A 22,586-nucleotide genomic window follows, 5' to 3' on the forward strand; every position below is an offset into this window, starting at 1 on the left:
GATGAAGACATTTGTTTACCTGATTTTTTTTAAAAGGTACATTTCTTATGGACCTAAAAATTTCAAGGTTAAATTAGTTTAAATTATAACTTATATACAAGATAAAGATGACCTATACTATCCTATCCCAGCCACAAAAAATGAAAAGGCTCCTCCGTGACCACAGAATTAATCTTCCTCTATGCGCAAGAGGAAGATGGCTGGATATACTGCCTTCTTTTTTAAAAAACATGCCTTAAACCCAATCCACTCTGGTTCATAAATTGATCAACAACTGGTCTCAGGTCAAGCCCCATGTGGTCATCCTTAGATTGGCTCAGAGTGAATGTAAATTTTGGGCAATTATTTCTTTTTTGGCCAGAAAACTTGAGGGTTGGGTCTTCCCCTTCCTTGATATTAGTGATTTTTTTTACTAGATCAAAGTGGCCATTCTTTGCCTCATTTCTTTCCTAGCTTTGACCACTGAATGAGCATTGCCTCAGTCAAACTGAGACCTTTTAAACACTTTAGCTTAAGAAGTCCCAAGGTTTCCCATGGCACGGGGGACCATATCTAGTCATCCTGATCTACATCTGGTTATTGGACCCAGATAGTTCCAGAGGAGAAAATGAGGTTGATAACTCTGAACAACCTTCAGTCACTTAAATCCAATTCATTTGTAAGTCACAGCATCACCACCTTCCTGATGTCATGGTCCTCTTTGAGAAGGAAACACAATAATCTCCATGAAAGCAGTTCTGGTCATGAAGTACTAGAAAAAGAATCACTACAATCTGAATTTATTTCTTCATCTAGATAGATTCATTTCAGTCTTAAAATACATGGAGTGAGCACACTTTAGTGGAGATTTGAAATCAGTGCAGTTACTCCATGTATCCTAATTCTAATCTAAAATCTATTCTAGTACAATATGGGGGAAAAAAAACCCAAGAACATGAAATTCTAAGATGAGTTCCCTTTAAGGTGAGGGTCTGATGCTACAAAGGGTTCAGCTTAATCACTATTAGCCTGGTCGAATGATGTGGTGTAAGTAAATGAAAAGAACCACTTACCTCCCATTGGGTGGAGGCTGCCCAGGGTGTTGAGGTTCCCAGAAGAGGCAGTCTGTTGAAGGAGCTGCAAATAAAGCTAGACATTACACCAAAAAACAAAACAAGAGTGAGAGTGAGGGCTGGTTCCGCGTCTGGGAGAACTCTATAGCACAGCAAAGCGAGCACACAGGCCCAGGCCCCAAGGGGGGGGAACGTAGAAACCCCGGGACAGCCCAGCCCTGCAGCACAGCACAAGACAACATAGCCCAGCTAAAAACTCCAACAAGGCTCCAAAACAACAGGGAGACAACTGGAGAGCAGCACAGTCAAAGGACAGCCCCAGAAAAGGAGAGATATCCCACCTTTGAGGGGCAGACCACCTCCTAATTAAAGTCCCTGGTTTCAGGCTCTCTTCCTTAGGTGCTCAGGGTCACCCAAATCATTTTCATCTAGTTGCTTCACAGGCACCTGAACTCTGCCTAAGCAGAAGCTCTCTTCCCTAGAGACCCCTCTTCTGTTGCTGCTGCCCAGCCTTACAGCCTTCATGATGGCCAGCACGGCTGGACATATTTACTATTGTGTATCTCAGATCGACCCTCTGACTCTAAGTTGTGACACTTCAAGAATATTTCCTACAATCACCCTCAAGTGAGTTGGGCTGTTTTCTCTTATTCCCCAACCACAAGAATTTTTCTATACAAACCAACCCACACTGGGTGGCTCCCTAGGGATCAAATTTATTTTCATGCCTCAAAATTTTTTTTTCTCCAGAAAGCCATTAATGAAATCGAGCTAGTAATGGCATCACTTACTTGTGTCTCTAGAATCCTCATTTCTGTATGCATTATTATAGCTGTATGTGCACTAACTTCTATTTGCATTTGTTACACTCTGCTTTAGTTGCAACTTCAACATTAGAGATCAATTCGAATTCAAACCCCACAACCCTTAGTATAATAACAGACCCAGTCTGTAGATAAGGATGGCCTAAAAGGCCCAAAAACGAAAGTAGAAGTGGGGGTCCCAAAGATAATATTAATTCACCCAGATAGAACTTTTCCAAATCACTTGATCCTCCCAGCAACCCTAGAAATGAGTGTTATCCAAATTTTTAAAATGAAGCTGAGGATTAATGGTTAAACTGGCCCAAGATGACTCAGCTTCTTAAGGTTTGAATGAGCCCAAATCTTCTAGAAACATTCTTAAGTCTTAAGTCACAAGAGTCCTGTATTAATGAAGTAGCAGCCCCCCACCATACTGAAACCAGAGGTGCTATTTCTTCCCCAGTTCTCCAAGGCATCATGCAAGCCCTGAAGGGGCTTTCACCAGAATGAGGACTGAATACTATGGTGACAAGTCTAATGGAGCCATTTTAGTCCAAGCACACACTCAAACTAATTACTATTTTCCTGTTACTAAAAGCATATTAGGTCACATAATAAATGTGAATCCCAAACAGTCTTAGGACAGCAATGAGCAGCTGTCATGCCTCAGTCACAGTGCCGTAGAGGCCTAACATCACCTGACTCATTTCCCTCAGTTGTGAGAACTCAAGAAACTAACCCTGGTAGCTGTTCCCTCTTCCAGCTCTTCCATAGCAAAAAAGACAGAATTGTATTTCATATACACTGCTTTAATTCATCCAGGGGCACTCTAGAAACAGCCCATTTTAGGTGGCCAATGTTTCTCCTTCCCTCCACTGGCTATGCCTCTCTGGAGGGCTGGCACCAAGAGTCTCCTGGGACACTTTCTATTGCTTGATTTGGGTCTGTTCATGCTGTTAATCTTGGAACAGGAAAATGGATGGAGAGTGCAACAAAAGATGCAACTTCCATACAATAGAACGCCCTTAGAAGATGCCTCTAAAAATTTCCCATAATAATCATGTCAGCTTCTTGCTCTCAAGGGAGAAAATTCAAGAAATCCTTGAGGACATCACTGCATCCAGAAGGAAAGTATGTAAGACTAGGCAGCACCATGAGAGCACTTTAATAAGGAAGAAAGGAAAAAGGGGACAATAAATAGAATTAAAAACTTTGATTTCTGCTTGTCATAGAAGCCTCAGGTGTAATTATAGGACAGATGGATGAACACATAGACAGACAAAATAGCCAGATGCATGGTGACTCCATTTTAGCGTCTGCCCACTACTGCGCTGCTTCACTGGCATCTATTTCAGAATCAAGTGCCCAGGAGTCCTACTCCATGGGCAAGAGTCAGGCGTGAAGACTCACTGCTAAGTACTGGGGTCCCAGAGTGTTCAGCCCAGCGAGATTCCCCCACACGGATGCAGCACTGATTTGCTGCATTTGCTGCTGCAGCTGCTGGGCCATGCGCTTCTGTTCTTTGTCCTTCTGGGTGTCTGCAAACTTCACCACAATGGGAGACGAGCAGCCCTTAAAAGATAAACAAGAAAAAAAAAATTAGTCTATTCTCAAATTCCAAAGCTGTACTGGGAAGGAGCTAAAGGCTCAGTGATAAGGGTCAAATGCAAACGTCAGGGTATTTTAAGTGTGAGGACATGAAAACGGGGTAGGAAGCCAACATCAAAGGAGAGTCATAGGTGCCCGTGCTTGATTCTGACAATCCCACATGGACTACACAGTCACTTTCCTGGCCCAATGAATGACAAGTAATCCATATTCTACCAAAGGGGTCTTTACCTCCATAGTCTGTGCTTGATGCATTGCCTTGATGGCCGTCTGGGCCATGGCTCGCGTTGTAAATGTCACAAACGCACATCCTGGTGAAAGAAGGAACATCCTTAGTCTCCAAAGAGTCCAAAAACTCTCATTTACAAAACCAGAATGAGGGTTAGTTGAATGCTAAATAGCCAGGTGGCGGCTGGTCATGCCGATGGAGGATGCTCAAGGGACCTTCCAACACAGCTGGCTAGGGAGATCAGCTTTAACATAAAGGCAAATATGTGGCAGAACAAGAGGTGCCCCCAAATCTTGCTCCACAGATTAAGTCCTCACTGTCTGGGAATCATTAATTTTTAGGAACTCAGCTAAAAGAAAGACACCTGACATTAAGAGCTAAGAGTTTTCATACCTCGGCTCAGACCATCAGGACCTCGTAATATTCTGCACTCTTCAATCTGTCCGAAGGAAGAGAACATGACTCGGATATCGTTTTCATTGCACTTCTTGGAAATCATACCAATAAACAGCTTCCTGTCTTCCACTGCTAAGAGACCAAAGTACAAAAGGTTTCTAAACATTACTTTGAAAGACAAGAAGAAAAAAGTGAAGGTGTCCATACTCACTGAGGGTCAAGGACAGACATCTTTCACTGGGTCTAGTTGTTCACCTGCCTTTTCCCACCTGTTCTCTATTGGCTAAAATTCATCCCCCAACTCCTTTGTCATCTCCCTTTTCTCTCCCAACCACTAAGGTCTATAATTATCAAGATGAAAATTTCAATTAATTCTGTTCTTCAATATTGTCTTCTTGGTACCAATTCTTTCATTTGTTATATGTTTATTGCTAGAATATGGGACCAATTAAGATAATCCTTCCTTTTCCGTTAAATTCACCTGGATCTTTGTAATTCAGATATTTTGATTAAAAATAAAGCCTAGAAAAACAATAGGGGAAATATCAGCAATATATTTACCATTGTTTTTTTCACTGTCTGCAGGTTTCATCTGTATAGGATGATGCATCTGAAAAAAAAAAATACTACCACCTTAGGCTCAGGCACTGACTATGTGGATTCTCTACTATGGACAGAAATCATTTCTCAATCTCTCCTGGGTGAATACAATTGCATACATTATATCATCTAGCATTACAGCATGCTGCACATACTATGCCTCTATGGTCTGTGTGTTAAATGGACAAAATACTAATATTCTGGGATACATTGGGATCTTGGGAACTTTTTTTGATTTTCCATGCCAGCCCCATTTTTATCCCAAACTTAAGGCACTAACAGAGAGGATAACAGATAAAGAGCCAAGCAAATGCACAAGGCTAACTGATTTCTCCTAGATAGCTGAGGAACTCTTGGGGAAAAGATTCTTCAGTACTAAGCCTCAGGACTCCTACTCCTTGGGAAAGTTTTTCAAGGTCTTCCTGACAAAACAGATACTCTTTTCTTACCCCTGGGAGGATCTTCATATTGTGAAGAGCATTCTGTGCTTCTAGTGCAGCTTTCCGGGTGTAGAACGTAACAAAACAGCACCCTGAAATCACAAACTTAAACAATTAGGACAACTCTTAGGCAAGCAAGCAATTTTTAGGGAACTTGACTTCAGATAGAAACAGTGTACAGTCACTACTCTTACAAAGAGAACTGCTTGCCTCTATATACAAAATGGAAGAAAAAAAATTCACAAGATCATTTAAGTTTTTAAGTTTAAATCTAAATAAGAAATTTATAAAGTTGAGACTGCTAGAATTTTTTATATCATTATATATATATTTATATACAAACATATATATATATATATATATATATATATATATATATATATATATATATTTCTTCAGAGAGTAGATTGAACCTATCATTAGGATTCTTTAGTAGTTTCATTCAAAAATTTGCACAAGTCAAATATCATTCTCCTTTATCTTTTATCCTTTAGCAATGCACTAGGTATTGAAAGTGTACTTTGCTCTCATGTAGTATTTGGGGAATGAAAGTATTCCTAAAGTACCTATGTGATCAGCTTCATATCCCTGCTCTCCTCTGTGCCCAGGGTAAGACACCAACTCTGCCAACATGCATTCCTACAGAGGGTGACTTCAAAGCTTACTTAATACTCCTTCTCTTCCTTTTTGCCTTTTGGATTTCCCTTAGTCTCTGGCTATTCCTCTCCCACACCCCATGCAAGGAAGGGATCTTCCCCAATAGATTCAACTTGCTTGACTTAGTTCACTCCTTTGGTTCCTTTGAAATCACCTTCTAGTTTAAGCTTTTCTCAGTTTTTTCCAGCTAAAAATGATCACTCTTCCTCTCAAAACCACTCTCTGATGCATTCACTATATTTTAACTGATCCTAGTATTCTTATCATATCACACTTATTAGACTTAAGCTCCTTGAAGACATGGACTGAGTCCTTTTCAAATGGCGGCAGCAGCAGCAGCAGCAAGTCGTAACAGCAGGATATAATAATACTAATAATGAAAATGATAATGAAATGTTCATGTTCTAAGGTATAACTTTCAGAATCACAAAACATAGAGGCAGATGAGATCTCAGTAGCCATCTAGTTCAAATATTACCCGAAAGGACTCTCTCCTCTGACATACTTGACAAATGGCCATTCAAATTCTAACTGAAGACCTTTCAAGGCCACTTAGTCCACACTTGTGCATCTACAGTGACTGGCTAGGTTTTCAGGATATCAAACGTAAACTTTCCTCTCTAGTAACTATAGGTATGATTCAGGCCAACATAAAGACCAGCCCAGAATCCCACCAATGATCAATGTGGAGGCTCTGTCTGCAAGGTAGAGGACTGAGCACTAAGCCAGGCTACCTTACTGTGGGCCCACAAAGCCCAACACTGTGCTTTGCACACAAGAAGTCCTTTATGAAATGAGTATCAGACATTATCCTCATTCTTATCGTCCCCCATCACTGACTCAAGTGACTTTTATAATTTTTCCCAAGTCAACAAATAAAATCAATACTTCCTAAGTGGAAAGCACTGAAACCAAAGCGCATGTCTGGCTAAAAGGGCAGTCTTCTTTCCTGATGCAGAAGGAATCCAGGATAGACTGATCCATCATCAGAGGATCATCTGGGACAGGAATTAGCCTGGAAAAGTAAATCTTTTCTCATCAGTGAGAAAGACCCAAGGTCCTCACCTTTGCTCTGGGGAGGATTTTGGCTCCTATCCCTCAGGACATTGATTTCATAGACAGCACCATACTGTTCAAATAGCTCCCTCAGATCTTTTTCAGACCAGCTCCTAGGAACCTGACCCACAAACATCTTGATGGCATCAAGGTCAGGTTGGTCCGGGTGATCCAGTGTTCCATTCATTTTCTTTGAGCTGTGTGAGATAAAGAGAAGCTTCTATTACATGGTCCAGTCACACTTACCTAGAAGACTTTTCTTCTAACAACCCTAGCATCAGAGTACTCCATTAATTATATTCTAGCACCTTCAGTATACACTTTTATACTCCAGAGACTAGGAAGAAATTTTTTATCTAGGGTAAATAGGGAGATAAGGAACCAGAAAGGCCCCTCTTGCTTATATTGAGCTTATATCTCCAAGAGTTAAGCCTATCAACCAAACAAGTATTTATTAATCACCTACTATGCACTTGCAAGAAGCTGAGCATACAAAGACTCAAACAAATAAACAAATGAATAAACAAAGAAATGCCAGCTCTCAAGGAGCTTACATTAAGAGACAAAGAAAGACCAATCAGGAGTTGTTAGCATCTACTTGGAATTGGAATAATGGAATTAAAAGTTACCAAGAAGACTGAAGTGCTCTTGCCCCTCATGATCCACTCCCCCCCACCCCCCCAACCACCTCAAGCAATGCTTGTACAGGGAACCAGAAGTCTACTTGATAAGCATGATCTTTTCTTTTGCTAGCCTCCAATCAATTTGTTCTTTTGCTCTCCCTCCCACCATGGCTTTCCCCTTCTGTTGGATCCTACAATGAAGTCACCATTCTGTGTTTAGGACATCATTGTCTGTTACCATGGAAATGATAATGCTATTCTCCTAGCATGAGAATTTCACAGCAGAATCAAAGAACAAGCCTACCCAAAATAAGATCACTTTTAAACAAACTTCCGAAGTACTTAATGGAATTAAAATACCACAAAAACAAGAGAAACTGACTTTCATAAAGGAGGACTTTTAAAGCCCTGGACCTAAGACCTAAGTTCAGAAGGGAAAAGTAAAATATTAATAAAAGAGATTAAAAATAATTCCAACAATTCTGAGTCCAGGGCCCCTCTAAGAAAGTGAGGTTTTGAAGAAAAAAATGCAAAAACTAATTATCACAATTTAGAGCAAAAGAGGAATTCAGGTCATCTAGTTAAACTTCTTCAACTTACACACACTCATAAACTAAAGGTGAGAAAGAAAGGTGAACAGGCCTATCCAATGCCACAGAGGAAGTGAGGAGCACTGCTAGAACTCCAGCCAGATCCTCTGATTCTCAACTTTTCACTAAAATTCAAGTATATGTACTAGATGTGAACTTTAAATACTGCACTCCCTCTGAAATCCAAAGTCCTTCTCTACCATCACTTTAGGCAGATGCATTAATTTTACCATCTCTCAGTTATCCTGAAATTCAATATTGCCACTGAGTTTTGACATACTACTCAAACTAGCTCTGAACTAATGCCATTTCACCAAATCAAACTCCACCAGGATTCATGCATATCACCCTGAGAGAATTACAGGTCAATAAAATGCTTCATATTTTTACCTTTTATTTGCCTTTCTTCTTAATCAATCTTTCAGGACTTTTTTCTTTTAATTTCCCTTATGGTCAATTAAATTCCAAATCACTTCCTACTACCATCAAGCCTGTATGAACTTCACTAATCTGTGATGGTTTGCTCTTTCCCCTCAGTCTTTAACTACACTTTAAAATCTTTCTAATATTAAACAAAATTAAAAAAAAATTTTTTTGCTCTTCCAATCTTCTCTCCTCTGTCTTGTTTTCTTTTAACTTCAAGATTTATTACTTAAAACAAATTTGTTCTAATGCTCCTACGTTGTCTCTCAATTCCATGAACTTTAATATCTATCATTTCATTGGTTAGCATTATTCTCCAGTTACTAAAAACTTTCCAGGCAATTACCTTTTTTTCAGTCTAAGGCCATCTACAAAACATTTAGCATATTAATTGATGAAGAGCTCAAGTTACAGATGTTCTGCAGATTTTCAAAGACATTGTGCAATACAAAGATTTTCCCCAACCTGCTAATTTAGTAGTCATCCAAAGGACTTAATATTTCACCATATCAGAATTGGAAGAAACCTCAGAGGTCTATTAAGTCCCATCTATTCAATAAGATCCCTTCTCCCACAATACCACCTATCCTTGGTTTGAATTTTCATGAGGAATAAATTAATCACCTCCACAGGAAGCTGATTCCACTTTTAAAAAGCTCTGTTAGGAGACTCTTTGTGACACATCAAATCTTAATTTACCTCTGATCTTGTAAAGTCATGGCCCTTAAGCCAAACAGATTCAGTCTAATACCCCAAGTAAAGAGATGCACACCTCTAAGATTGCTTCAGGTAAATAGCCCTCACTCTTTTTAATCATATGGTAAGACCTTTAGACTTTCTTCTGGATACAGACAGTTCTCATTTTAAGCAAATTTACATTATATAAAGTTAACATTACATCAAGAATACTAAAAGAAATCTGCATTCTGAAAAAATCCAGTTATGGTAACTTTTATGAACAGTACTATTTTTTCTCTCTCTGCTCCTGCTCCTCCAGCTCATCACTCTACAGCCTCCCGTGCCTCCATCAAAACCGAACTAAACCAAACCAATACATCCTTAAAAAACCAACAACAAACCAAAAAAACCTCCCTCCAATTCAAAAACAGAAGAAAGGAAGCCCAGAAGGACCACTGGATCAGAAACTTGACTTGAGACCTCTGGCACCAAGAGGACCTGCCCACCTGTCCAGCCCTGTGTATCTGTCTACTCAGGTACCACATTCCCTGTCCCTATCCCCCATATGTTGCCTGTCCTCTCTTGTTTGTGCCTGGCCTCCATATGTCTGCTCCTTATGTTCTTTCTCTTAGTTCCGGCCAGGATTCCATGTAGCTGGCTTCCGCCCTCAAGTGCTCCTCCTCCTGCTCTCAATTTTCTGTTCACAGCCCACAGCCCTCACTTGTCCTTGAACTGTGTGCTGGTCCCACTTCCTCCACAGGCACAGAGCCACCCCCCCACCTGCCTGCTTCCCTCCCCAATGTCCCCAGGCAAATTTGCATTACATAAGACACTTTTTACATAGAGGTCTACAGAATGGTCCACTTAGTTTGCAGTAACTGTATTCTTTTTTTTTTAATCAATGACATTCAAGCAAACTTAACACTCCATATTTGGTCTAAGATAGAACGCCACAAAATGGTCACTTCCTTATTTCTGGAAGCTGTGTAATGCAACCTAAAAATATCATTACCTTTTTTTTTACCACATCACACAGCTGACCCAGAGAGTCTACGTCCACTAAAACTTCTAGATCTTTTTCAAACTGCTCTTCCCATGTGTTCCCCCTCCCCACTTTGCAATTATGAAACAAAGTTTCTGAACAAATCTAAGACTTTACATTTATCCTATTCAATCTCATGAAATTAGATTTGACTCAATGTTATATATAATCCAAAAACATAATGAATTTTTGATCTTAAAAGTGTTAGGTAACTTCATCAGTTCTTTCATGTACAGATTTGGAAAGCAAGTCATTCATCCCTTTTTCTAAAAGCAACTCACAAAAACATTAAATAGCACAGAATTAAGTCCACATTATTTGGGGGTACTTCATTTGAGACCTTGTGACAAGCTGACATTTTACCCACTACCTCTTTGAGTTTCCTCATTCAATCATCTAGCTATTAAATAGCCCCTATTTTGACATCTTTTAATTAAAGACTCTGTGTCAAGTTTTTCTGAGATCTGGGTAAGCTCCTGACAGTATTTCCCAATTGTACCAGTACCCTGTCAATAACAGAAAGTCAGTATGCAGCGACCTGGTTCTATATGCTCTTCAATTCTGTTTACAGGTGTTTGGTATATTGTAAGCAAGTCATAAAATAAATGCATATTGACAATCAACAGTCAGGTTTCTTGTTCTAAATCACTAATTAGAGAGATGCAAACAAGATGAGCAGATCCAGAAGAACATTGTACACCCTAACAGCAACATGGGGGTGATAATCAACCTTGATGGACTTGCTCATACCAACAGGGCAACAATCAGGCACAATTTTGGGTTATGTGCTATGGAGAATGCCATCTGTATCCTGAGAAAGAATTGTGCAGTTTGAACAAAGATCAAAGTCTATTACCTTTATTTTAAAAAGAAAATGTTGTCTTATTATGTAATTATGCAATATCTCATACTATATGTTTCTTCCTTAAGGATAAGATTTCTCTCTCATCACATTCAACTTAGATCAATGTATACTATGGGAATGACGTACAGACTAACAAACTGCCTTCTGTGGGGGGAGGGAAGCAAGATTGGGGGAAAAAAATTGTAAAACTTGAAATAAATAAAACATTTCTTTAAAAAAAAGTCAGGTTCCTAATTCCACATTTTAAAATTTTGCCAGGCACCAGACAGGAACACTTGCTGTTAGCTAGCTGAGTCAATTCTCTAAATGAGAGTTTGGGGCAATTTCTCCCTTTCAATCCTTGTTATTTGACTACATCTACAGAAACCCACATTGTAGAAGGTAGTCCTGAGACATTGAACCATTATTTTACATACCCCCCCCAAATCTCCTCACGTATCTGCAATCCTGGCCTAGACTTTGAACTCTAATTAATCTTCCCTAAGACTCATTTGTTAGGAGTTTAAAACTTTTATTTAATTCTGTACATGGTTAAAAAAAAAAGCTTTGGGCACTGGAGTCCTAACTTCTATCATCTTGCTTTATGAAAAAAGGGCCTTAAGAGTGATTAGTTGAACAATGAACTTCACTATCCAATGCTCAGAAGCAGGAAGAATGGGAACTTACTTGTTCTTTGAAAAGGTGAGTCTCCCCTTTTCAATGATACACTCCTAAATAATCTTTATTTCCCTGCTTAAATATAATACAAGAGTGTATTGTGACTATATCCTTCCCAACTTGATACAGTTGAAATATGTCAGAGAAAAGTGACAAATTATTAAATCTTAAAGGGACAAAGATATTTAAGAACTTGAGGTTGTAGAACCAAACTTTATGCATGAATGGCATTTTTTTAGTCTCTAAAAAGGGTTTTGCAAGGGAGAGAGGGAGGCACGTAGGAGAAGCAAAGAAAGAAAAGAATGTCAGTGAAAAAGTAAAACTGGGGCGGCTAGGTGGCGCAGTGGATAGAGCACCAGCCCTGGAGTCAGGAGTACCCGAGTTCAAATCCCGCCTCAGACACTTAATAATTACCTAGCCATGTGGCCTTGGGCAAGCCACTTAACCCCATTGCCTTGCAAAAAACTAAAAAGTAAAACTGTATGTAGAGAAAAGCAGAAGCAAGTTTAGCTGGGAACATGGACCTTTTTCTGCAATGCCATAAAACCGTACCACCCCTTTTCCAAGCCTCTGCTACAGTCTCATCCAAGGACCTCTTCTCCCCACCCACCATCTTCTGGTAAAGTCTGTCCTCTCAACACTGCCAAGATCATCAGAGGACAGGCCTCCCTTCTAACCATCATTCCCCTCTCAGTTGTTCCTGGCCCCCTGCACCTGGTTCTTGTGTTCCCCTCCACTCACACTTTCTTCATTCTCAATGAAACCATTACACTCCACCCCCTCAATTTTATCCAGGGTATCACTCTTGTAATGGTTACTCTTTCATCTCTGTATTGAAACTTTAGTGAACCAGATCAACTCTATGCTATTCTCGGCATTTGGATCCCTAGCCCCTCCTTGTTCTTTCACTGACTATAGTTAGCCCAAATGCAGCTCTAGATGCCCACCTTTCACCCTTGTTCACATACTGACCGGAGTCAAACAACATCACAAAATTGTAGGGCGGCTAGGTAGCACAGTGGACAGACTGGCCCTTGAGTCAGGAGTACCTGAGTTCAAATCCAGTCTCAGACACTTAAAACTGTTCCCAAATTTTCATTACAAATTTTACATAATCTCTCCTGGATAAGGAAATCCTTTTATAACTAATTGATTCATTCTCTTCCATTTACCACAGTGGCTATTCTGAACATTTTTATAAATTCCCAGAAGTTTCAGGACATCTCTCTCTCCTACTTACAGATAAGGACTTTTTTTCATAGTTCAGTGAAAAAATGGAGGTCAATCACTGAGCTTTATCTTTTCCTTCTCTCATCTCTTTCAGACATGAAGAGGCAGCCTGTCTCCTTGCCAAGGCAAGCTTCACCACATGCAATTGGATCGCATGCCATCCAATCTGCTCCAGCAAACTGTCCCTGCCCCAGGCTTTCATTCATCTTCACACACACACAAACACACACACAAAATAAATCAATCTCTCTCTCTCTCTCTCTCTTACTTTCATGTTGCCTACAAACACACCCATGTCTTTCTCATTCTTAATTCTTTATTTGATCCCTTAAACTGAGCCACAGTTTATTCTGTATTTATCCTCTTTTTCAAGAACAAACCCCTTGGAAAAAACCATCTCTAACTGCTGTCTCCACTTCCTTTCCTGTCACTGTCATTCTACTCCCTCTGCAATCAGGTTTCCACCCATCCTTGTCATTCACTTAAAACTGCTCTCTCCAAAGAAAGCAATGTTCTGAATTCTTGACCTCTCTGCAGAGTTTGACACTGTTGATCACTTTCTTTCATGTAATACTCTGTCCTTTCTCTCTTCCCATGTCATTTCTTTATCCTATAGAATAACATCAGTTCTGCTTCTTCACCATGGGTGTGGTCCAAGACTCTGCCCCAGATCTTTTCTTCTTTCTAGATATAACTGGATGTCCCCTCCTATAGATCTTCAACTTCTCCAAAACTGAATTCATCATTTTTCTCCTCAAGCTTCTGATTACCAAAAAGTGCACCACTAACTTCTGAATCATCCAGACTCATATCACCCTCTGTTCTTGCCACTCCTCTTACTTCTCATGAACCAGTCTGTTCTCAAGTCCTGTCATTTCCATCTTTGCAGTATTTCTTGTACAAACATCTTCTCTCCTGTTACAGCCACTTAACCCCATTGCCTTGCAAAAAAACTAAAAAGTAAAACTGTATGTAGAGAAAAGCAGAAGCAAGTTTAGTTGGGAACATGGACCTTACTGATATATAATCCTCCTCTGTGGCTCAAACCCAACAGCCTTCTGGTTGGTGTCCCTGATTTATCTTTCCCCACTCTAATCAATCCTCCAATGAGCTGTTAGGTGACCTTCCTAAAGAGCAGACTTATTAATATGGCCCTACTCAGTCAACTCCACTAGTTACCTGTTACTTCTAGTCAGTCAGTTGTGATTGATTATATTCCTTCTATATACTAGGCACTGTGATGAGTGCTGGCAATACTCAAGAAATAGTCCCTGCTCTCAAGGAACTCACAGCCCAATATGGGTGACAAAATGCAAACAGCTAAGTACAAACAAGACAGACAAGGTAGAAAACCATCAGAGGGAAAAGTACTAGTAATAAGGAAGATCAAAAAGGATTCTTGCAGAAGGTGAGATTTTAAGGGAAGCCAGGAGGAGATCATTCCAGACATGAGACAATGCTGAGCAAGATCTCTCGTGTGAGGGAAAGCAATGAGTCGTGTGTGTGTGTGTGTGTGTGTGTGTACACGCAGACATGAGAGAAACACAGACATGATCAGACCAGCTAAGTTGAGGATGAACTACAATGAGGAAAAACTTGAGGCAGGGCTATCTATGAGGAGGTTATTATAATAGTTTCAGGTATGAGATGAATTTGGAAATGTACCACAGGGGTGGCAGTGCCAGTGGATAAACTAACTTACCCTCTGATGGAATATCACTATTTCTAACCTGTATACAAAAAGTGCCTTTTCCACTGCTAACACTGTTCTATGTGAATTGTGTGTGAGGGAGGGAGGTGTGTTGTGGAAGAAAAGAGGAAACAAAGGAAGAAAAGAAGAAAGGAAAGAATATTCAGGAATATAAAATCTTATCTGATTTTTGTTGTTGTTACTTTGTTGGAAGTTCTCAGAAGCTGTTTATTTCTTTTTTCCCCACACCTTGCTCAGAAGACTCCTTGGCTTTTTTTTGGCAGGCATTCAAAAAAATCAACATTGGCCCAGGTCATTCAAAAACTAGCAACTATCTTAAAATTCTTCTAATCTGTAATGACACTAAATTTCTCTTTCTCATAGAAAAGCTGGGCTGCTAACCTGAGTTCTTTAGGAAAGCTATCTCCCTTCTTAGAGGCAGATGGTTTCTTTGGGAAGATTAGTTTGGAATACTATTGTTTGTTTAGTTTGTTTTTTTTATTTTTGCAAGGCAGTGGGGCTAAATGGCTTGCCCAAGGCCACACAGCTAGGTAATTATTAAGTGTCTGAGGTGGGATTTGAACTCCAGAGCCAGTGCTGTGCCACCTAGCTGCCCCTGGAATACTATTCTTTCAGTCACTGATCATTTGCCTGGAGAGAACCTATAGACTTCTTTCCGTGATGAGGGGCAACAGAGATACCAATGGTCTACAGCACTTTTGTATGAATATCAGCAACCACTGTATCTCTTCCAAGTGGAATTGGGAGGAAGCAATTGACCAGTCATTTACATGGATCTACTCAACTTCTGGCTAGCTAGTTAAACCAAATGGCAGCTCTATGCTGGTCTTTGGGAAGATGGGGCTTCAGAACTAAACCACTGTGATTGTTCATCATATCTGCTGGACTTCTAATGTCCTGTGCAGCCCCATGTCTTCACTGTCTCACATGCCTAGAACTCTCCTCGTCTCTTCTCTTGGCTCACCCAACTTCTTCTAAGTTTGGGCTATTGTCCCATCTTCTGCAGAAAACCTCTCCCTGATGGACTGCATGCCAGTGTACTGTTCTGAGATTGCCTATTTCATTCTCACTTCTTCCTCTTCAATGAATAGTATTTATGTGTGTATACCTCTAATTCTGCCCCTGGGAATAGAGTCTTGGCACACAATAAGTGCTTAATAAATACCTCATTAAGTTTTTCAGCTGGGATTCCTGTACTTTTCTTGTTTCTTTCCATACTGAAAACCTAATAAATTTATGTAGTGATTTGAGAAGAGTCTCCCAGTTTCCTCAGTTGCCAAAGGGTTATCGGACAGAAAAGAGAAGGTGAAGAGCCTGTGTGCCCTAGCTAAAAACTCAAGTCAAAGCTAAACTCATGAAGCCTCCTAAGGACCAAAGCAAACAATCTCATTTTTTTTTTAGTTGAGGAAGGACAGTGACAGAGGGATATTTAAGAGGGAAACAAGATACGGGAGGGAACAGTTATAATGAAAGTAAAACCCCAGTGACATAGGGAAGGACTATGAAGGGAACTTAAAGAAAATTAAAGAAAAGAAATCTTATGCAGCTAGGGTAAAAGGAAAAAGAGCACAAGAAGGAAACAAACTAACTTAAAGAAAAAAAGAAAAACTTTTCCACCAGTTTCTTCTTTTTAAAGATGGAAACAAAGAGATTGGATGGAATGAACTTATCCATTCAGTACAAGATGGCAGAATGAATTGGAATAATCCAACCACCTATTGTTTATAAGCAATGTACTTGAAACATAATATCTTTAGACACAGTCAAACTGAGAGGAGGGAGCAAAGTCTATTAAACTTCAATTTAGGTGGTGGGTGGCACAGTGGATATAGCACCAGCCCTGGAGTCAGGAGTACTGAGCTCAAATCCCGCCTCAGACACTTATTAATTACCGAGCTGTGTGGCCTTGGGCAAGCCACTTAACCCCACTGCCTTACAAAAAAAAACACAAAAGTCAATTTAACACAAAAATTAGGAATATTAAGAATAATTTCAATCAAGGCCACAATAAAAAAAATTAGGGAAAAAAATTTGAAAAAATTTAAAAAAGAAAATAGGAGGGCAACGACAATAAGCTTAAAGGCACACATTACTACAACAAACTTAAAGGCATAATATTAATGAAGCAAAATAAATTTTCTCCCTCCCCCCTCCTTGAGCTTCCCATTAACCCTACCTAGTTCCTCTCAGCAGTACAGTGATTAAGAACAATTCTAAAAGACATCTTATGGACAAATATCATCCACAAGCACAGTAAAAAACTATGGAGGATGAATGCAGGCCCAAGTATACTATTTTCAATTTTAAAACTTGTTTTTTTTCTTTTTCTCATGACTTTTTTTCCTTTTAGTTCATTCTTCTTACACAATATATTGCTAATATGGAAATATACATTCATGAAGTAAAGGCTCAACAAGCAAATACTTAAAGAATTCAAATGAAGTGCAGAAAAAATAGCAAAAGACAAATATAATGAAAAGGTAAGATAAACAAGAAAGTAATCAAAGATCTGAATAGAACTTTAGAAAAATTAAAGGTGCTGGTTCAGTAGAAATTACTTCATGAGAACAAAAAAGAATTTATATACTTTTCAGGCATTTATGACATGGTTTACAAAAAGTTCCCATAAAACTTCATAAAAAAAAATACAGATGAGGAGAATTACTATACATATCTTTTACTGACCAAGTACAATAGAAATATTTAGTAAAGGACCTTGAAAATAAAAAATGAAAATTGAAAACCATAATTTAATCCAAAAGAATTAATGAACCAATGCATGAATTATAGAAATAATAGATAAATTACATTAAAGAAAATTAGAAAGATGAGATAATATATCAAAACTTATGGGATGAAGCTAAAGCTAATCTTTAGGGGAAAACAAATATTTAAAACAAAACAATGAATTGACATGAGTTTTTTAAATCCCCCCAAAACTAGAAAAAGCAGAAAATTAAAAAACCTGAACTAAATGCCAAAGCAGAAATTTTGACAACAAAAATTTAGATGGACAAACAAAGATTTACAAGTGAATTCTAGCAAACATTCAAAGGACAATTAATTTCACTATTACATGAACTCTCTGCAAGAATAGGTTTAAAAGGAGGCTCTTTTAAGATACAAAAGAATTGTGACAACCTAAATCAGGGAGACAGAGCAAGAAAAGAAACTGGGCTGATACCCATCATGAAAGTGATGTAACCATGTATAACCTATATCAAACTGCTTGCCCTCTGGAAGGGAAGAACTGAAGGAATTGGAGAATTCAGATAAAATTTGGAATTCAAAATTAATTTTAGAAAACTGACTTCCCTAAAAGAAAAAATTAGTTAAAAATGGTTTTAAGAAAACAAATATTTAGGAACGGCTAGGTGGCGCAGTGAATAAAACACCCACCCTGGAGTCAGGAGGACCTGAGTTCAGATAAGATCTCAGACACTGAACAATTACCTAGCTGTGTGGCCTTCCGCAAGCCACTTAACCCCATTTGCCTTGCACAAAGAAAAAAAAAACCTAAAAAAAAAAATATTTTTAGAATGATCCAAAAATATTAAATTTTAGCAAATAGTCTTATTAAAAAGAATATGCTTATTATTGAATACACCTATTTCTGTACCTACATTTCTGAAGCCTCATAAACCTAAAATTGACAAAGTTGATAAAAAGGAAGTAACAAATGTGAAAGGGCTGCTATTTACATAGCCATTCTGGAAAGCATATTCTTTGATATCAATAATACTACATTTTTGTACCATATGTACAAAAATATTCATAGCACCTCTATTCTTTTTCTATTTTTTTGAATTTTAGTTTTTCCCCCATTCTTGCTTCCCTCCCCCCCAACCCACGCAGAAGGAAGTCTGTTAGTCTTTACATTGTTTCCATGGTATACATTGATCTCAGTTGAATGTGATGAGAAAGAAATCATATCCTTAAGGAAAAAATCAAATATAAGAGATAGCAAAATTACATAAAATACCCTTTTTTAAAAAAAATTAAAGGTAATAGTTCTTGGTCTTTGTTCAAATTCACAATTCCCTCTCTGGATACACATTACATTCTCACAGATTTCACAGATACCCCCAAATTGTCCGATTGTTGCACTGATGGAATGACCAAGTCCATCAAGGTTGATCATCACCCCCATGTTGCTGTTAGGGTGTACCATGTTTTTCTGGTTCTGCTCATCTCGCTCAGCATCATTTCATGCAAATCCTTCCAGGTTTCCCTGAATTCCCATCCCTCCTGGTTTTTTTTGCTTTATTTTATTTTAATTCTCATTTTGTACAAATTTTTTTTACATTAATAGAATATTCTTCTTTAAGAGTAAACAAAATACCCCCCCCCATGAATATAGACTTGCTTGGGTGATAAAGTAAAGGGGAGGGAAAAAAATTAAAATTAAAAAAAATAATAGTAATAATTGTAGGTATGGCCAGCTGGCGCAATGGACGGAGCACCAGCCCTGGAGCCAGGAGCACCCGAGCCCACTTCCAGCCCCGTAGACCCAACAATCACCCAGCCGTGTGATATGCAAGCCACCTGATCCCCACTGCCCTGCAAAAAATCAAAAAGAAGAAAAAAAAGACCCAAAATAAAATAAAATAGTAATCATAGTAGGGGTGGCTGGGTGACAGACAGAGCATTGGCCCTTGAGCCAGGAGCACCTGGGTCCAAATCTGGCCTCAGACACCCAAAGATCACCCTGCTATGTGGCCACAAGCAGGCCACCCAGCCCCATTTGCCCTGCACCCTCCCCCAAATAATAATAATAATAAAAAATGTGTTTCAGTCTTTGTTCCAACACTAACAACTCTTTCATGGGTGGATCTCATTCTTTATGATAAGTCCATTGCAAAAGTTACTTCCATATTTTTCCAGCGTTGCCATTGCTGATCGCAACTCCCTCCTTTCTTATTTCTCCACTACCATGTACTATATTTTCTCTCTCCTTTCACTCTGACTCTGCTGTAGGGTCGCTGAGTGGCACAGCAGACAGATCCCTGGTCCTGGGGCCAAGAAGCCCCGAGCCCCCATACCACCCCTTAGGCCCAGAATCCACCTGGCCCTGTGGTCCTAGGCAGGCCTTCCAATCCCAGCCCCTTGCAAGAAGTAAAAAAGAAAATGTGTTATATCTGACCACTCTCCCCCCATGGTCCCTCCTCTCCTCCTTTATTCACATCCCCACCCCTTCCCCCTGCTCCCCCCTCCTTCTTCCTCCAGATGTCTATACCCCATTGAGTATATATGCTGTTTCCTCTCCTAGCCATCTCTGATGAGAGCAAAGGTTCCCTCATTCCCCCTTGCCTCCCCACTTCCATATCATTGCAATAGCTCATTGTAATAAAAAAAATCTTATGTGAAATATCTTGGACTATTCCCCCTCTCCTTTTTCTTTCTCCCATTCCATTTCCCTTTTGTTCTATTGACTTCATTTTTACACCAGCTTTCTCCTGTGCTTCAACTATAAAAGCTCTCTCTACCTGCTCTATTAACTGAGAAGGTTCATATGAGTATTATCAGTGTCATTTTTCTATGCAGGAATACATGCAGTTCATCCTCATTAAGTCCCTCATATTTCCCCCCTCTCCTCCAATCTCCTTGCTTCACCTAAGTCCTGTATTTGAAGATCAAACCTTCTGTTCAGCTCTGGCCATTCCAACAGGAACATTTGAAATTCCCCTGGTTCATTGAAAGTCCATCTTTTTTCCCTGGAAGAGGACAGTCAGCCTTGCTGACTAGCTGATTCTCAGTTGCATTCTAAGCTCTTTTGCCTTCCGGTATATTATATTCCAAGCTCTATGAACTTCCAATGTAGTTGCTGCTAAGTCCTGTGTGACCCTGACTGCAGCTCCACGATATTTTGAACTGTGTCCTTCTGGCTCCTTGTAATATTTTCTCTTTGACTTGGGAGTTCTGGAACTTGGCTATAATATTCCGAGGGGTTGGTTTTTTGGGATCTCTTTCTTGGGGGGATCGGTGGATTCTCTCCATTTCTATTTTGCCCTCTGCTTCTAGAATATCAAGGGCAATTTTCCTGTAGTAATTCTTTGAAAATGATGTCAAGGCTCTTTTCCTGATCATGACTTTCAGGCATTCCAATTATTTTTAAATTATCTTTCCTAAGTCTGTTTTCCATATCAGTTGTTTTTTCAATGAGATATTTCACATTTTCTTCAAATTTTTCATTTTTTGGTTTTGAAGTATTGATTCCTGATTTCTGGTAAATTCATCAATCTCACTGAATTCTATTCTTTGTCTGAAGGATTTTTCTCCTCAGAGTTTTCTTATCTCTTTTTCCATCTGGCCAATTTTGCTTTTTAATGCATTCTTCTCCTCAATAACTTTTTGAACTGTTTTATCCATTTGACCTAAGCCGGTTTTTAGCATGCTATTTTCTTCAGAATTTTTTTTGGATTTCCTTGACTAAGCTGCTGACTTCATTTTCATGTTTTCCCTGCATCTCTCTCTCCTTTCTTTTCCCAGTTTTTCTTCCAACTCCCTCATTTGATTTGCAAAGTCTTTTTTGAGCTCTGTCATAGCCTGAGCCCAATTTCTGTTTTTCTTGGAGTCTTTAGATGCAGGAGCTTGTGCTTCCTCATGTTCAGACTGAGTATTTTGATCCTTCTTGGGCTCATATGCAAAATATTTCTCAAAGGTCTTCCTCTTGTTTCTCTGCTTGCTCATTTTCCCAGCCTGGGCCTGGTTTTGGGGTGCTTCCTGAGCTTTTGGGACACTCCCACAAGGGTCTCAGTGTGTGAGGCTCTGTCCTCCCTCCTGGTCTGTGAATGACCATATGCGCCTCCCTCTGCCAGGGGGCTGAGGTGGGGGGGGGGGCCCTGTTGTTCTATGGGGGGGGGGCCTAGACTGGGATCTGGATCTGAATGTGGTCAGAGCCCCAGAGTCCTGTTCCAGAGGCAGAGGACAGAGCTCTGCAGTCTCGATTCACTCCCGTCCCTCAACCCAATGGGCTCATGCCCTGGGGGCTCCTGCTTACTGGCTCCGCCTGCTTCTGTTTCCTGGATCAGGGCTGAGGAAAGACCAAGCTGCTAGCTGTGTGCCCTGAGGGCTGGGCTACACGTGCTTGCTCTGGCAGAGGTCCCCTGCTGTTCCCCCACTTTGTGCCAGGTGCTCCCCGGGGTGCAGCTCAGGAGACTCCCCTGCTGCTGGGAGCCACGGGCTCCCAGCACCCTGGGGCTGCCTCCGGGAGGCTAAAGTTCTTTCGCTCTGGTGGGCCACCCCTCTGGCGGGACGCCCCTCCAACCCCAGGGAGCAGAGTCTTTCTACTCTTTTCCAGGTTACCTTGAGTAGGAGAAATGCCTCACTGGGTCCCTCTGTGGGTTCTGTCTCTCTAAAGTTTAGTTAGAGTCCTTAGTTTCAAGTTTTATCAGAGAGCGCCTAAGACTGGTTCCCTTCTTGTCACCATCTTGGCTTCCCCTCCTGGTTTCTAATATAACAATAGTGTTCCATACATAGACCATAATTTGTTCAGCCATTCCCCGATTGATGGATATTCAATCAATTTCCAATTCTTTTATACCATAAACAGGACTGCTGTGAATATGTTTGTACAAGTGATGTTTTTTTACCCTTTTTCATGATCTCTTCAGGGTATAGACCCAGGAGTGGCATTGCTGGATCAAAGAGTATGCACATTTTTATTGCACTTTGGGCATTAATTCCAAATTGCTCTCCAGATAGGTTGGATGAGTTCACAGCTCCAAAAACAATGCATTAGTGTCCCAGATTTCCCACACTCCTTCCAACATTGATTATTGCCTTTTCTGGTCATACTGACCAGTCTGAGAGCATCTCTGTATTCTTGATGGTAAAGAAGTGGAAACTTAGGGAATATTCATCAATTGGGGGATGGCTTAACAAGTTATGGTATATGAAATGTCATGGAATGTTATTGTGTTATAA

General features: G+C 39.8%; 1 protein-coding gene across 11 annotated transcripts in view; it reads right to left on the reverse strand.

The window, feature by feature from the left end:
- Window positions 1–22,586, reverse strand: part of CELF1 (CUGBP Elav-like family member 1) — a 116,433-nt gene that overhangs the window by 23,473 nt on the left and 70,374 nt on the right. For 6 of the 11 annotated variants that reach the window (XM_074230627.1, XM_074230632.1, XM_074230633.1 and 3 more), the window contains 7 exons: window positions 6,851–7,038; window positions 5,138–5,220; window positions 4,650–4,698; window positions 4,086–4,220; window positions 3,695–3,774; window positions 3,266–3,427; window positions 1,053–1,128 (listed from right to left, as the gene is read on the reverse strand). In XM_074230627.1, coding sequence (XP_074086728.1) covers window positions 1,053–1,128; window positions 3,266–3,427; window positions 3,695–3,774; window positions 4,086–4,220; window positions 4,650–4,698; window positions 5,138–5,220; window positions 6,851–7,038 — 773 coding nt within the window. Of the gene's footprint in view, window positions 1–1,052; window positions 1,129–3,265; window positions 3,428–3,694; window positions 3,775–4,085; window positions 4,221–4,649; window positions 4,699–5,137; window positions 5,221–6,850; window positions 7,039–7,470; window positions 8,409–22,586 lie in introns of those variants that run through there. The other 5 variants (XM_074230629.1, XM_074230630.1, XM_074230631.1 and 2 more) reach the window with 4 other exon arrangements.

The sequence above is a fragment of the Macrotis lagotis genome, chromosome 3, assembly GCF_037893015.1.
Source record: "Macrotis lagotis isolate mMagLag1 chromosome 3, bilby.v1.9.chrom.fasta, whole genome shotgun sequence".
Taxonomy (NCBI): Eukaryota; Metazoa; Chordata; class Mammalia; order Peramelemorphia; family Peramelidae; genus Macrotis; species Macrotis lagotis.